At 48.7% G+C, this 15,066-nt stretch overlaps 1 protein-coding gene across 1 annotated transcript in view; it reads right to left on the bottom strand.

Moving 5' to 3' along the window:
* Positions 1–143: 143 nt before the first annotated feature.
* Positions 144–15,066, bottom strand: part of KSR1 (kinase suppressor of ras 1) — a 49,686-nt gene continuing 34,763 nt past the window's right edge. Inside the window, exons 3-20 of the mRNA XM_085078613.1 lie at positions 14,672–14,819; positions 13,374–13,803; positions 13,147–13,151; positions 11,297–11,357; positions 11,064–11,147; positions 10,435–10,496; positions 10,220–10,326; positions 9,762–9,930; positions 8,447–8,488; positions 7,854–7,908; positions 7,127–7,172; positions 6,640–7,019; positions 6,454–6,550; positions 6,094–6,227; positions 5,561–5,692; positions 5,141–5,276; positions 4,679–4,812; positions 144–2,560 (exon numbers count right to left, since the gene is read on the bottom strand). Coding sequence (XP_084934739.1) covers positions 2,482–2,560; positions 4,679–4,812; positions 5,141–5,276; positions 5,561–5,692; positions 6,094–6,227; positions 6,454–6,550; positions 6,640–7,019; positions 7,127–7,172; positions 7,854–7,908; positions 8,447–8,488; positions 9,762–9,930; positions 10,220–10,326; positions 10,435–10,496; positions 11,064–11,147; positions 11,297–11,357; positions 13,147–13,151; positions 13,374–13,803; positions 14,672–14,819 — 2,301 coding nt within the window. The 3' untranslated portion in view covers positions 144–2,481. The remainder of the gene's footprint in view (positions 2,561–4,678; positions 4,813–5,140; positions 5,277–5,560; positions 5,693–6,093; positions 6,228–6,453; positions 6,551–6,639; positions 7,020–7,126; positions 7,173–7,853; positions 7,909–8,446; positions 8,489–9,761; positions 9,931–10,219; positions 10,327–10,434; positions 10,497–11,063; positions 11,148–11,296; positions 11,358–13,146; positions 13,152–13,373; positions 13,804–14,671; positions 14,820–15,066) is intronic.

Raw genomic sequence — 15,066 nt, 5'->3', positions numbered from 1 at the left:
AATTACCAGGGCTATATGAGCATATTTTTTTGGAGCAGGGAGGAGGAGCTGCTGTGCTGGGGTGTCTCTCAGGGAGTTTGCTCCTGTTCTAGTTTGGCTACAAGTCAATGGGAGGGAAAAGTCAAACCAGGACTCGGTAACACTTGCTTTATCCAGACTGAAGTTTTATTCACTGAAAAGATTCCTACATATCCAGAATTCCAGTAGCATAGAGTGCACTCTTTTTTTTTTTACTTTTTTTTTTCTGGTTGCATAAACTAATACAGAAACTGTTGTTAATCCTAACAATTTGTAATTAAATTAATAGCAATTCTGGAAGACACTCAGTTCATAGAAAATATAAAAAAAAATTTGTACTGTACAAAGTTTACATCACATTTGAAAAGAAAACGTGTCCATGTTCACCATGTTACGACCATTTACATTCACTACTGACGTGTGGCTCCTGTAGCAGCATTGCACAGCATTGTCACATTGACAACTCCAACGGGAAGGGCTCGGCGCAGGACGTGTGACACAAACACAACCAGGGACTGTCACTTGGTGTGTGGGGTGGCAGAGCTCCGTGCCCCCACAGCCCTGTGCCCCCACAGCCCTGCAGGGCTCAGCCCAGTGCCCCTGGCTGGTGACACAAAAATGACCCCGAGATGGTGTTGGTCTCTCCTCTGGGCTGCGCAGGGCACAGGATGAGCTCTGTGTTCAAAGGTGATTTATGGGTGTCCCACACACCACCCAGGGCAGACTGCATTTGAATCCGTCTCCCTGTAAAAGGCAGGATGTGAAGCCCCTGTGCCAGGCCAGGAGCAGGCTGTGTTCCCAAGTGTCCAACACCCTGACCTGGGGTATGGCAGGACAGAAAGGGCTCCACAGCCAGGGCCTGACCTGCACGGGAGAGCAGCTGCAGGAGGGACAAAGGGTGAGTCTGTTGGGGCAAGGAACCACAGCCCATGCACAGCTGAGCCATTGATCCCACACAGAATGTTCTGGCTGTCCCAGCTCTCAGGGCCTGGTTTATGCACCCAAAAACTGAGTGAGGAACACCCCGAGGCTGGTGTCGCCCTCCGCCGTGGACTGAGCCGACGCAGATGCCAGTCTGCATCTGGCAGCAGCTCCTGCCCTTCCCTAAGGCAGGAGCCCACGCAGGGTTCCAGCCAAGGGGCAGCACCTTTTTTCTCTGCTTTGGGTTTGTGTTGTGCTGCTCTTACGTAAGCAGCACTTGGGGGAAAACAACTTCTGCTTAAAGCTGCTGCCACACCATTAGTGAGAACAAACAGCAGACTCCTGTGGAACCCAAGGGTGCAGTAGCCATGCCTTTAACGTGGGAAGGGAGAGATCACAGCACTGCAGTGCCTGGCCATGCCAAACCCTTTTTCTCTTTTATATCTGAGACATTTAAAAAGTCTTCGTCAACACCTCTAGGAGGCTACAACTGAGTTGCACACAGGAGTGAAGCTCTCTGCTCAACAGAACTCAGGATTTGTGCCACTTAGCTCTTCACACAAGGCAGCCAAACAGGGCTGCTGCTTTGCCTGCTCACAGAGGAGTGGGGAGCTCCCCCTGAGCCCCAGGGGTGATGGTGGGGAAAGGGGAGCCTCTGGTAACAGGGCCTGCAATTGATTTCCAAGGGGAATGATGCGTCTGTCACCTCAACTTGGTCACTGGCTGTCACCTCCATAACCTCCACACTATGCACTGGAGGGAGCAGGGTCTTCAAACAAATCTCTGGAACAACTGTCAGCTGTTAGGGTGAGGCAGAGCCTCTAGGCCCAGATATTGCCTTCGTGGTTGCAAGATTTCTGTTGTTCTTAAGGGATTTCTTCCCCAAAGTAACTGCTTCAGTTCTACATTTTTCAAACAAAGAGCTTGCAAAAAGCAAGCAAAGAGCTTGGGATTGCATAAGAAGGAGCAGTTTTAGTGTGAGTTCTGTGGAGAAGAGCACTTGAGTCATTAACTGAGCCCCAGCCCCCCTGGCCAGACACTCTCCCTGCAGCTCTGTTTTGGTGTAGCCGAATTCAGGATGACCCAGAGCTGGACCAGCCCTGCCTGGTTTGAGGAGTCCCGGTGCAGCAGACTGGGTTCTACCCTCAGGAAAGAAGAACTCGCTCTGGAAGGCCAATGCCTCGCATGAACCACATTGCTGTTCTGCACCGAGTGGTGCCACTGAGAGGGGACCCTGCTCTGAAGGCAGAGTGGCTCCTACTGACTGGACACAAGGAGGAACCAGGAACAGCTCTTCTCTTTTTCAGTGCTCTTTGAGAATGGCTGTAGTTCAACTTGATTCACTGTTTATTATGTTTAAAAAAATATAGTTCACACAGAAGTATCATGTAAACATTGTTTAAATAACTGCTGGTGCTCAGGCAGGACACAGGGCTGAGCTGATGGTCTTCAGTGGGGCTGCACCAGCCTCGGGTGGAGGAGCCAGGGAGTTTCTGGTGCTGTGTGGGAGCAGGCAGCCAACATGGTCACAATGACACCGGGCTAGAGCTTTGGGTTACTCGGTTCCAGGATTCCCAAGCCAAATCTTTCAAAACGCAGGACAACTTTGCTACTGTTAATGCTGCAAAGAGTGGGGAGGGAGAGGAGAAGGGAGGGGGAAACAGTTACTGATAATTAATCTTACAAAGCTACCGCCCTATCAAAGGAGCTGAAATTAGTTTGGTTCTGCTCTTGTACCACTTCAAATCACCCAAGAGATGCTCTAGTAAGTCAGCAGCAAACACATGAAGTTATTCATACAAACCTCATCAGTGGGAAGAAACAGCACAGTCTGATTTGCCAAAAGCACTTTCAGCTCAGAGCGTTCCTGAGGAGGCTCAGGGAATGGATATGGGAGCTTGTCATCAGACAGCAGAAACCCCTTTGGTTTTGTTCTCCTCTGTCCCTGTCCTCTCCCCTCCAAACCAGTGAAAAAAGACCTTTTCTAGAAGGCACATGTTTGCTGTGGTACCTGTAACTCTACCAGGGGATGTAAACAGAAGCAAAACAACATTCCAAGCACTACATCTGTGAGAGGAGGAGGAGCTGAAGGATGGTCTTGCTTTCCTCCTTTTTCAAGGCTTTGTAGCTGATCCCAGCTGACCCACATGGGCCTGCTCTGGACACTGCCCCCGGCCTGGCTCTCTGTGGGCAAAGGACCATCAGCTGCTCCACATGGAGCAAGGACCATCCTCCTTTCCACCCCAGAACTGGCCCTGACAAAACTGCTCGAGTGCTGCCTCTGGGCCTGAGGGAGAAGCAGCCCAACCTGGCCCTCAGCTCCTGCTGGATTGCAGTGCAAGTGCTGTGGCCATGTGCCTGTCACCTTCAGTCACAGAGCTCCAGCACTAAGGACTCCCCAGAGGGGCTGGGGAGCTGCAGCCTCTGCCTCGGGGGACTGGCAGGACACACACAAGGGGCAGCAGCTCGGGGACAGCCCTGAGCTGCAGGCAGGACACCCAGCCCTGGCTGTCTGTGCACCTGGTCAGTCAGAGCAGCTCCCTGCGCCCTTCCCAGGAGGAGTCACAGCTGCTGGAACGCTCCAGAGGCAGAGCCCGGGGTTAGCCAGGAAGGTCTCGCAGACAGGAGTGGTTATTGAAGCTACAGCCCACACCAAGCGAAAGGCAGAGAGGAGAACTCGGATAAAGTGTTGATTATGTCCATGGGTTAATTTCGTGGTTTGGTTTTGCTTTTTTAATGGAAGGTGATTGTCCAAGTTGCCGGTTAGGATACGACACATGGAAGCATGCAAGGTGGAGCCCGTTATTGCACCAGTAGCTACAACCTACAAAGAAATATGGGAGGGAAGGGAAAAAGACACCATGAGAGTTAGTTTTCAGTTATTTAAAGCAAGCCCTTGAGAATTACACACTGTACAGCTTCCACCAGGCTGGAGCAGGGGTTAGTGCAGTGTGTGAAAGGATCTGTCTGAGGTGGGGGGAGTTCCACTGCTCAGCATGTGTTTGTGTGAGGGTGAGGCCAGAGTGTGGGAGAAGCAGTTTAAGGTTGTTGGACATCATTGGTGTGTCAGTGATCCAGCACAAACAGGGGGAAATTGCACAGAAGTAGCAAAATTTACAAACAAGACTCCAAAGCCTCCACATCCAGCAGAGACCAAACTGCCAAGATAGTCCCTATCTCAAGAGTTTGGCTAGTTATGATCAGGTATTGCAGGAAGATGGTGAAGGATTATAGGAAAGGAAGGGGTGGGTTAAACGCCAGAAAAAAGAGGAAGTAAATATGGGCAGTTCAGGAGATGAAAATAAACACAGCCAAGGACATGGTGAATGGGCACTGGGCACAAATGTGTCTCTGTCTTCAAACTCATTCAGTCTGAACTGCCCGAGACCAAAACAGAGGCATGTTCTTGGGGCCCTCCCTTGCTCAGGCAATACCTGCCATTACCATCACAGGGGAAGGTCTGACCACTCTGGGGTCAGTGTGTGCCCTTCCCAATGCTGTTGTGGATATTCACTGACACCACACAGCTGCATCAGTCAGCTGCTGAGGGAGGTGAATAGGAAATGAACTGTCTGAGGCTCATGGCTCAGTTGCGTCATTTCCCAGGAACTGGAGGAGCAGAGGAGCAGTGTTCCTGCTCTGTCAGGTCTGACAGCCCCAGGGAAGCAAATAAAGCTCAGAAATGATCAGTTAACAAATTGCACCAGGCATGAGTGTTGTGAGCAGCAGCAGTACTCACTCAGCAGACTTCCAGAAGTGCCCTGGGTGGGAGAGCCGGCGGTTCAGTTTTGGCAGTTTTTCAAGCATTTCCATGAGGACAGTGAAGCTGGGCCTCTCACTGAGGTCGAAGGCCCAGCAGGCCGAGAGGATTTCCTGCAGAGGACAGTGGTGCCTCATTATCTCAGTTCATGGGTCAACTGTGCAGACCAGAAAACTGTCTGAGCACTGGGATGTGTGTGAGCCCAGGCACATACTGCTCACAGAAAGTGTGGACACTGTCAGAATCCAAGAGTGTCCTGTGCTGGGGGATGTTCACTTTGCACCACAGCTATGGGCACAGGCTAAGCCTCTAACCTGGTCTCCTTTAATCTGTGCTCTTTCCTGCCCTTTAGAGTTATGAGTAAAATCAATCCCTTGAAGGAGCCCCCTCCCTCCCTGATAAACAGCTGCATGGAGGGATTCCTGCAGCTGAGGTACTTACATTGACTTCCTTCCCCAGACTGACAGTGGCAAGGACTTGTCTGACTCCCTCGCCGCTGCCGATCTGCCAGATGAGAGCCTCTGCAGGCTGTGTCTTGAAGGGCCATTCCCGTGCCTGCAGCTCGTACCACACAGTCCTGCAATGCCAACACACACATCAGCCCTCTGCCTGCTCCTGAGAGACACAATACCAAACCCTGGCACTGCTCCAGCTCCAGCTGAGCTCTGGGAGAAGCCTAAGGCTGTGCAGCAAACCCCTTCCACCCCTGACTTTTGCAGTAGGTGATGACAATGTGTCCCAACTGGAATCCTGAGTGTGAGTGAGAGAAAGGGATCAGGGGAGCACTGACTGGGAGGCTCAGGCCTGTGACCAGTCCCATTTTGCAAGCTCCTGTGGTACTCCTGGGTGCTCCTTCCTTACCCAAAGGCATAGATATCTGCAGCTTTGGAAAAAGGCAGCTTGTCTTCATCTTTCCCTGGGGCCATCTCACGGACAATCTCAGGGGCCAGGTAGCACAACCAGTCATGAGGCAGCTTCAGTTCATTCTCCCTCCTGAGTTCAAAAGAAAGAAGCAGGACCAAACCATTGGTGTGGAGGCCATATCTGTGCTTCACCTGATGATTTGACTTTATTTACTCCAATGTTTTTGCTGATGTTTCTAATTTTCTTGCCATGTTAACAAATAAGCATATGTCAGCCTGACTCTCACAGCTCCTTCCTGGGCTTAATAGGTCTTGTTTGTTCTGTGCTCTGAGTCTTAATCCAAACTCTCTGGCTGTGCTACTGGGACTGGAGGAAGAACTCTGCTCAAAAGGAAAACAAAGCAAACGTACACAATGCAAACTGAGCGTGTACTAAAGTAACTGACATTCCTAGTGTACTGCAGGAAATGTTTCCCTATTTGATCATTTGTCATTCTAGAGGTGGAACCAAGCACTGAAACTTCCACTTACCTTCCTTCCTGAACCACACCCGAAATTCCAAATAATCCAAAGTCGGTGATCACAACTTTCCCATTGTCATAGAAGACATTTTTGGATTTCAGATCCTTATGTACGATCCCCTTTGCGTGAAGATACCCCATGCCCTGGGAAACAGCAGAGATGGAAATATTTTTGGGTTTTTATTGTTTCCAAGCACACTCTGCTTTCTAACACATTTCCTCTCCTAACTCCAGTGTCAGGGATTAGTTGTAACTGGAGGCAGAACCCCTGTGGGGAGAGGCTGAGGGAGCAGCTCCCAGTCCTGTGTGCAGCCTCTGAGCTCTGGCTCAGGCCCTGCCCAATGGCTCCCTTGGTGTAACAACCCCTTACCTTAATGATCTCCTGTGCTATCTGCCTGGTTTTGTTAATGTCCAGGGAGATCTTGGGGTCCCTCACAAAGGAGTGCAGCGTCCTTCCTTTGCAGAAGCTACAGAAAATGTTTGTAGATGAGACCAGCATTAGCTAGTTCTGCAATGCATATCTAGCAGAACTCAGAGTAAGATGCTCTCTCCTTACCTGGTGATGATTGCTAAGTGAGGGGGGTTCATGCAGGCTCCCATGAACAGCACCACGTTCTCATGCCGGGTCTGCCTGTAGTTCATCACCTCCTTCTTGAAGAGCTTGAGATGATCCTGGTTGTTGCCGTCGATCTCCAGCAGCCTGATGGCCACCTCCCCATGCCACTTGCCCTTGTAGACCTTGCCCCAGCGGCCCTGGCCGATGGGATCCCCCAGCTGGATCTGCTCAAAGGGGATGTCCCACTCCTGCAGGTACACGCTGGTCTGGCTGGGTTTGCGGTAGATCATCCCCTGCAGGTGTGGCCGCCGGTTGGGCAAATCTTCCACCTCATCCTCATCGTCCTCAGGCTCCGACTTGTTCACCTCTGGTTCCTCCACCTGTCCACGAGGGAAGGGAAAGGTGTGCTCAGGGTCCCAGGTGAGGGCAGAGCAGCCCAGCAGCACAGGCTGCTCCAGAGACCTGCGGGGCAAAGCAGCAAACCCACCTGTGCTTCCCGTGCGCCTCCTCCCGTGCCTGGCTGCTGGGCAGCACTGCAACAGAAGCAGGGAAAACAACGTTTGGGATCGTTGGGAAATTGCTGGCTGTGCTGCCATTAGGGGAGCGGCAAGAACCCAATACAGAACAGATCCCGACAGAGTTACAGAAGGTCACAGAAAAATATAACAATTCCTGCTCCATGTAACAGAGGACTCTGAGCTCACTTTGGCAAATGAGGGACAAAGAGTTGGAAGTGATTCTTGATAATTAAGTGTCAGGAATTGGTTTGGCAGTGGCATTGCTCTGTTATTACACTGTGTTCCAGGAATAGATACTCCCATTCCTGCCCCTGAAATGCCTGCAGTGGAGCAGCTGGGAATGCAGGCTGGTAGTTTTTCCATGCTCTGCAGTTGGGATCCTGAAAGAGCTGTTTGCTTGTAGCTCAGTGTGCCTTGCCTTTGAGTTACAAAACTCCAAATTCTGTTTCACCTGACCCTTCACACAATCAGAACTAGGTATTAAAGGCTTGGACTCCTTAGTGTGCCATTTAGAGTTGTGTCATATTCAGTTTTATAAAACTGGGAATGCCAGCATCACCCTCCTTTGCTGACTGAAGTTACCCTGGGAGCTCTTGGGTCTTCAATCTGGTTTTGCCATAACACAGCACTTCTGAGCTGACCTGTGGATTACCAGGTAAACACTGTGCAAATGATAGCGTTTAAAACTCCACTTACTTAGTGTCTGCAGCAGTTTCTGGAGGCTGTGCTGTTTGTGCAGGACTGGGAATTTCTGGGAAAGTAGAAAGAGTTATGATACATCTTTTACACTTCAATCTCCTACAGACAGCAAGTTTTAACACTGCAATAGCAACTCTTTGCTTCTTGTTCAGGAATTATAAACTCAACCACAGACAAAGTGATTTTATACTTCTAGTCATTTAAAACTGTGCTCATCTCTCCCATGCCTGCATTTTGGCTAAGCCCAGTTCTCTTCCACTTCCTCCACCCATCTGTAAAATCTTTCTGGCCAGGCACAGAGCCCTGAAAGTGAATCTTTAGAAAGGAAGAACATGGATGTGGATAGCATCCCACAGCAGAAAACAAATACTCTACAGCTGAATACTCAAAATTCCATCTGAGTACATAAAGCATGTCACTACTTCAGATTAGGGGGGGAGAGGCCTGAGTACACACTGAGATAAGAGAAAGGCTGAATTTCAGACAGGTTTTTTAAAGCAGAATGATTGTTCCTGGGCAGCATGCAGAGGTTTACACACAAGTTATGTTTTGGTAGAAGTTGGTTAGTAGAATTAGAACAATCAACTCACCTGGGAAGATAAACTGTTGTCTATGCTGGAGGTAGTAGGCAGCTTTTTAATTAATTGGGGTTTTGTAAAAAAAAAAAAAAAAAAAAAAAAAAAAAACAACAACAAAAAAAAACCAAACCAGCAAAAAAAAAAAAAAAAAAAAAAAAAGAGAGAGAAAAAACCAAAACAACACAAACAGGTTAGAGGATCATCAGTGAGTGCCCCATGTGCATTCAATGAATTAGTCCCAGGTCACTGCTGGGAACAGATTAGTGGATTATCAGCCTGCTGGGGAGAATTTCAGCACATGCATTTTGGAAGGCCCTGACACATGACAGGTGTCAAACACAAGCTGTGCCACCACTGTCAAACAGCTTGATGGGCAAAGAGCAGGTTTGGATCCTCAGTGGCAGAAGCAAAGGGAGAGCCCAAGGATGTGCAAGGCAGGCCCACATCAGGTGTGACGTGATGTGCTCTGCTATCTCAGCTTTGCAGAGGTCCCCCCAAGAACGTAAAGCTCACAAACCATCTGCCTTTTTTATTTTTTCAGTGAATCTGAGCCGTTTGTCCCAATACAAAGTAGCTGCAGTGGAATCCTTACACTAAGCTGCCTCTGCTCCTTTTGAGCAGGCTCAAACAGCAACTTGAGTTCACAGTTCAGAAGCTGATACAAAATTCAGCAACGTTGAAGGCTAGATGTAGCAGCTACTGAGCAGCATATGACTTCAGTTCCAGGTCAAAGGAATTACATTTATTCTCACTATTTAGATCTTTGCCCTTGTCAGAGATTCTTGCCCCTCTCTGCTCTGGTAAAAGCTGCGCATTGGGGCTCTCAACCCATAGGGCACAAAGGGTAAACTCTTCTCCACCAGTCATGTGTGTCAGTGGTTTAAAAATGGGTTGTATGATTGTGGGCTGTATTTCAGAAGGGTCTGGTAAAGTAATTCATTCCAGTTCTCATTTTTACAGCCTGCTTCAGCAAGCACCTCCCTTCTGACTGAAAGCCCTGGTGAGCACACACTGCAGGCAGCATGCACTGTACAACACAAGGGAGAAGGGAGAATTAAAAATAGTGCTTGCTTTCAGTCCTTTTCCAAAAATTAGAAAATAGAAAGATCAAATCATCTAGGAAAGGTGCCAACATTCCTCAGTAATCTGTTTCTTGCACAGATATCTTGCTGATACTTTTAAAAAACTTGTAAGAACAGATATTTTCATTTTATCAGGTAACAATATACACTTTCACACCTTGCTCTAGGTACAACCATGTGTACAACTCCCTATGAATTCCTGGTCAGCCTCTCCTTGCAGAGTCTCCTGCCAGAGAGGAGTTTACCTGGGAAGTTAAATCGCCCATCCCTCTGGCCCATGGGAGAGGGGTTTGGGGGAGGCGTCGCACTGGGAGGGTTGGAAGACTGGAAAGGTGCTGGAGAAGATGGAGTGGATGAGGTTGTAGAGGAAGGATTACTGCTGGAGTCCAGGTGGTTTATTGCTGGTGGATGCTCCTGCAAGGCAAGGGAAGTGACTCGTGAGAAAACAATAAAGAGAAAGGAGGAATTCCCCTCGGTGTCTGCTGGACATCAGAGAGAGGGAAGCTGTTCATGGTGTTGCTTTTCTGAGTAAGCAAAGCACCTGGAGCTCTGCACAACCCACGTTTTACAGGGAGAAAATGCCACATATCCAAGTCTTGCAAATGGAAAGCTCAAGGTGCCATTTTGGCTCCAACCAGCAAGATTCAACCTCTCCCTACTGCAGCTCCCCAGGGCCTTGGGACACACTTCAGGCAGCTCGTACCTTTTTAGTTAGTGCTTTGGGGAGGGTTCCAAACTGGGGTTCTGTAGGTCTGTCTACCGGATTATTGATATCAGACGGGACAGACTCTGTTCTTCTTATTTTTGTTACTGAAAAACAGGTTGGAGAAGGGAGAAAAACAGCTTTAATGAGGCTTTTTATTCTCATCATACCATCAATTATATTGAAATGCCAAGAATTTGTAGAAGATTACTTACTGGGAAGGAAGGATATTCTACATGCAGGTGCCTCTTTAGTACATTTGTTGTGACATTTTAATCTGAAAGATAACCATTACATGTTAAATAGCAACTTGTTCTTTCCCAAAAAGAAGAAGCCTACCCTTAATTCGTAATTCTTATGCTAATCTCAGAAGGAGTTCTGGAATGCTCAGCCCCAGAGCAGCAGGCATTCGTATGGAGAATCCCATTATGTGTGTCATTAGGCTAATGAAAGCCACACACATATCTTAGCATCTGATTTATTTTTAATAGAGTTAGTGATTCTCATCCAGCAACAGTGAAATAGTAAAATCTCAGTGCTCTGGACTAACAAGCCTGAGAGAGAAGCAAAAATTAATATCCTGGCTGTTATTTAGGGATCTCACTACAAGATTGGCCCAGGATGAGGTAGGAAGCTTGTGGCAGGGCAACAAATTTGGTTCACTGATCCATCAGGCTGCCCACTTAGGGTGTGAGTTGTGCCAAAATATACCTTTGCCAGGTCAGAAGGACTGAAGAACTCATGCCACTGCTAAAAGTACATCACATCAAGAGACAAGAGTTCCTGCAGGCTGTAAGGAGTCAGTTCCAGGCTGTTCTGAAGGAGATCATCCCTGTGTGCTCACCTGCAGTACTTACACTTCACCCCGAACATCATGCTTTTCTGGCAGACTTGGCAAATCTGAGATAACCAGGACTTTGTAGAGAACCTAACAGAGGCAAGAGGGGGAAAACCGATGTTAACTGCTGCCCAAGGGAAAATGAACATTTGTAGGTAGTTACAGGCTGTACTTCAGCTCCTTCTGGAAAGGGCAAGTGGTGAAGAATTCTCACTTTGCTGTGTCCTTGGGCTGCTCACCTGTGAGTCACAGCCAGGCCAAAGTCTCTTCGTACCGTCTGTGGGGATCCCTGGGAGAGCTCTGATGGAGAACAAGAGGAGGGTTTAGGGCAGCATTGCTCACATGTGCTCAGCACTCTGCACACAAACCAAGCAGTCACTGCCCCAGGTCAGCACCTCTAGCCATGAGGTGTCACAGGAGCACAGCTCAGATTGCTTTGCCTCCTGTGAAGCTGCAACCACATACTGCTCTTGTATTTGTTTCCATAGGATTGGATAAATCATGATGTTTTACATTTAGGGATTACAGAAGTCCATCTGATCAGGTCTAAGCCGTTCTTAAAGTGGAAAGTCAGACTTCACTCCTAATTGGTTTACTTCCAATTGGTTTACCACAAATACCATCACCCAGTTTTCTTGCAGTGTCAGTAGATTTCAGAATATTCTATTTCAATGAAAATTATCTCCATTTTCTAGAAAGGGCCAGCATGGCCTAGAAGAATAAAAAGATACATGTGAGCTCACTTAACTAGCTGCTAAGTGCAGACAGGGAGAGCTAGATTTCAAAATGCCAATCCAGCATGCCAGTGATGAGAGCATGTAACTTCCTGAAAACTCTAAAATACTCAGATTCTGGCATATTTCCAGAAGTAAATCTACAGAAATATTTCACATCTGAGGCAAACTCCAATGTGCAAGTGTCAGCATAGCAAGGGCTGGCTCAGAGCCAGTCTCCTCATTTGACCATAGATGGCACCACAGCCTTTTTTATCATTAGTCCAGTGAACTTCTAAAGGCATCTGTGATCCTCAGCCTCCTGGAACAGGCCAGAATGGCTCGCTGCTTTCCCAAGGAATGTTGCTGGTCCAGTGTGGCCATCCAAACAATCCCAACACAGCAGAAAAGATGGCTGTTAGCATCAGGTCAGATGGTTAAATCCTCACTGAGGAGTTCAAATGAGTATCAACCAGTCTGGGATTGTCTGGACTCACCAGAGCCCACAGCAGAAACTTAACTCAGCCAATAGGTCTATATGAAGAGAACCACCAAAATTCTTCATTTCTGATTTAATTTATTCTAATGCCTTTTTCATTTGTTGCATTAATTACCTTACTCTCCCACAGGGAAATGCTCAGATTGCTGCATTTTCATTTTACAATCTTTCTATTTCTCAAAGTATTTCCTGGGATTTTTGTTTTAAAGGGCATTACCTACATGTGCAGTGCTATAATATCCTAATTTGGACTTCCATACTTTTTTTTTAAATACTTTGATATTTTTGGGTGCTTTCTAAGCTGCTTCAATCTCTCTCTATTAGCTTCCAAGGTTACAGGTTGTGTCTGGGACATGCCTCAGGATGGCAAGAACTCCAAATGGCCCTGGGTAAACCCAGCCTTGCTCCTGCCAGCCATTACCCACATGAACAAACTCCTCAGCACCAGAGCAACACCCCACATTCCACACGCTGAGGCTTCCTCAGAAGGCTGCACACAACTGTCCAATTTCATTGCAGAGATACTGGACAATGCATATCCAAAGCCACTAAAAGGTTAGATATAAAATTTCCTGTACCAAGAGGCATCAGTACCAGCTGTCTGAGGTCACAGATAAGCACTCACACCCAAACCTCTCGCTTTAACTCTTGAAACATATGTATTCCTTTGCCTTTCTTGTGTCATATTAGAAAACACCAGGTGCAACAGTGACCAAGTAAAACCCTGCAGTTCTTGGCAGGCCAAGCTCCTGCTCAGTTAACAGAAACTCTGTGGAGAACCTCCAGGGGCTGCCCAGGGATGGCCAACAGGGAGCTGACAAGAGCAGGCTCTTCTCTCTCAGCAAGGCACTGCAGACACCTCCTAAGAATTGCTTACCGAACCTAGAAAGAAAAAAAAGATACGTTTTTTTAGGCACTGCTATTCCTGTGACAGGCACACACTCTGCTAGAGCAGGAGCTGCTGCCTGCAGCATGTGCAGTCAGGTTTACAGGCACTCTGGCTCTGCACAGGCTCCCAAGTTACTGCACTGCCAATATTCTCCTGCCCACGCAGGGCAGTCTTTGCTGGGGAGAGCCCCAGCTCCAGTCGGGGAGGGAACTCACTTGATGGGAGGAACTTCGTCTATCCTGTTGCCCAGCTGAGACTCGTGGGACTTGCTCCTGGTGAGGGTGGGGAAGTTGGGCAGCAGCTGGAACACCTTGCGGCAGGGGGGAGGAGGAGTGCGCGGTGGCTTCAGGCGGTGGCGGCGCTTGGGCTGCGGCGTGGCCGGCGGGGTGACGGTGATGCTGTGCGGAGTCCTGGGCCTGCCTGCCGCCGCCAGCACCAGCGGCTCCAGCAGGCTCTCTGTGTGGGGACAGTGGCTCGGGGGCTCGCAGGGCGGGGCTGTGCCCACGGACACGGAGCGTGGCTGCTGCTGGCTGCCCTTGGCAGGGGTGCTCGGGGACCAGGCGGGGCCCGGCGTGTCGGGCTGCGAGCAGGAGCTGTCCCGGCGTTCGGGGAGAGCCAGCGGCACTTCGTCCTTCAGCTCCCCTCCTGTCCGAGGGAGCAGCGTTAGTGACAGCCCGGCAGGGAGGGCACTGGGTGCACCCAGCCCCCTGGGTGTTCTGCAGGGCTGTTTCACCTGGCAGTGATCCCCCCTGGGAAAACTCAGCACAGGGCCTGACTTGAGCTTTTCAGAGACCTGGACTTTTAAAAATGCCATTTCTTTCTAAGAGGTGAATGCCATGACTCCTGAGCAATGGCTGGTTTGACACAGTGTGGATGGGAAATATTTGACAGCCTGGGACAAGAAAGATTAGGAAAAAGGAAATACGAAACTGGGCTGTTTGCTGACTTTTTCCATGAACTAATCTCTATGATTTGCAAATGGATGAACCAACAGGAAACATCACCTTTCAGTGACAGATTGATCACTGTTACAAAGAAAGATGTGATGCATGTGAGTACCAGTCTGCTGGGAGAGGCTCCTAACAAACAGATTTTACAGTGCCTTTAGAAGTAACTGGGGAAGGTGACAGAGTTTCTATCTTAGCTGGCAATATTTGGGGAGGGCATCACCTACCAGGAATCTGGTTGTATTTAAGTCACGGATGTGTACTGACCCATGGAGAATGAGCTAGAGCATTAGACACAACTCTGAACAAAAAGGGTTAATAAGGATATAGTCTACTGTGTAGGAGAGGATATCTCTACATACATTTATTTCCATTTATTTATCTGACTTGATGTCAAAACCAAACCCAATTCACAGCTCTAGATATGTTTGATCACTGCACCTTCACATACACCCAAGAGCCACAACCTGACAATGGTCACAGAACAACCTCAAGGACAGAATATCCCCCAGATGGGGCTGGGCTGCTGGGACCCCAATTTCCTAGGAGAACAAGGCAGTCTGTACCTGACTCTGTCACCTTCCGCAGGCAGCTCAGGGCCCCGTTGAGCCTGGAGCACTCCTCATCTCTGGCTCCACATCTCTTCATTGTTTCTTTCACCTTTGACTCATTCATTTCTAGTAAGGCATCCAGGGTCAGCTCCTCCGGTATTCTCTGAAAAAACGAGACGAGACCTTTGTTGTTACTCTCCATGTATAAATAAGAGTGTCACCTGTTGTGTGCTTTCAGCAGTGCCACTGCCTCACTGCCTGGGCTGACTCATGGTTTACTCATTTTGGCAGTGCCCTCTCTGGCAGTGCCCACAGCTGCTATCTTGCCCTGCCTCGTGTGTGACTGTGCTCTGCACCTCTAGGACTGCTCATGCACTGCTATTCCACTGAGGATTAGAGGGGATGGAAAT

The sequence above is a fragment of the Lichenostomus cassidix genome, chromosome 19 (assembly GCF_008360975.1).
Source record: "Lichenostomus cassidix isolate B80296 chromosome 19, HeHo_3.0, whole genome shotgun sequence".
Classification (NCBI taxonomy): Eukaryota; Metazoa; Chordata; class Aves; order Passeriformes; family Meliphagidae; genus Lichenostomus; species Lichenostomus cassidix.
The sequence above is the reverse complement of the archived record's forward strand: the minus strand, read 5'-3'. Positions and strand labels throughout refer to the sequence as shown.